General features: G+C 70.9%; 1 protein-coding gene across 1 annotated transcript in view; it reads right to left on the reverse strand.

Annotated features, from left to right (window-relative positions):
- Window positions 1-758: 758 nt before the first annotated feature.
- Window positions 759-1,077, reverse strand: part of CHLNCDRAFT_134377 (hypothetical protein) — a gene marked incomplete at both ends in the record, with an annotated part of 5,089 nt that continues 4,770 nt past the window's right edge. Inside the window, one exon of the mRNA XM_005847393.1 lies at window positions 759-889. Coding sequence (XP_005847455.1) covers window positions 759-889 — 131 coding nt within the window. The remainder of the gene's footprint in view (window positions 890-1,077) is intronic.

The raw sequence follows: 1,077 nt of genomic DNA on the forward strand, positions 1-1,077 counted from the left end.
CTCACCCGTCGGGAGCGCCGCGGGCGGCAGGGCCCTCAATCAGGCCCCCAGCGCCGCGCATTCTGACACCGCCACGCCGCCGGGGCAAGATGCCATGCCTGCAGGCAGGATTGCAGGGTGGCAGGACTGGGGATCACAGGCTGGTGGCATTGTGGGAAGCCCAGGATGGGCCAGGAAGCCAGGAAGCAAGCAGGCCAGGCTGCAGCAGGCCACGCTGCAGGGCGGCGGCCGCTGCCGCAGCGGCAGCAGGCGCCGCTGCCGCAGAGCCACGCCCGCAGCACGCCGCGCGGCCGCCCAGGCCTTCAAGAAGCCTCCCCGGGCGGCGGCGCCCGTGGAAAGGGCCGGCTGGAGCTGACCGACAGCGTGGCAGGCAGGGAGCTGCGCGATTGGGCACCCATCCCGCGCTGCAAGCCCTCCCCGGCGCCGGCCCGCACCTCGATCGAAGCCAGTGAGCGCGCCGGCGAGCCGCAGGCGCGGGGGCGGGGAATGGGAATTGGCCTCGCTCGCCGGGCCGCCCGCACACGCGGAACGCCGCGGAACGCGCGTCCCAGCGGCCCAGAGGGGCTCCAGGAGGCGGCGGGGGGCGCTTGCAGGGCGAGGGGGGGCCGACAGCGGGGCGTCCCCCGACCCCAGTTTCCCTTTAGAAAACCGAGCTGGGATTCTGCAAATAATGGAATGGCTCTTCTTCAGGTTGGCTGTCTGGATTTCACAAACTGATCTCAGGGCGTGTTGCTTCAACAGGGAAGGAAGGCGGGGGGTCACAGGCTGAAGCGCCCCTGCTCCTTGTCCTTGCGCTCCGCAAATGCGGCCAGCGACTTGAGGCGCAGCAGGATGTCGCGGGAGGAGGGGCGGGCGTAGGGGTCCAGCCGGGTGCAGTCCTCCACCAGGTCTGCAGAGGGAAGGGCGGGCAGACCGTGTGGGTGTGTGGCGGTGGGAGCGAGGCACACTCAGGGACTGCTGCCACAGAACCACTTTGCAGTGCCGGGCTGGGCTGCCTGGCGCATGCACCACACAGCTGTGAATCAGCTGTGCCAAGCCACCGGCCGCACCGCACAATGCCTGCCCCCCCCCCCCCCC

The sequence above is a fragment of the Chlorella variabilis genome (assembly GCF_000147415.1).
Source record: "Chlorella variabilis unplaced genomic scaffold CHLNCscaffold_11, whole genome shotgun sequence".
Lineage (NCBI taxonomy): Eukaryota > Viridiplantae > Chlorophyta > Trebouxiophyceae > Chlorellales > Chlorellaceae > Chlorella > Chlorella variabilis.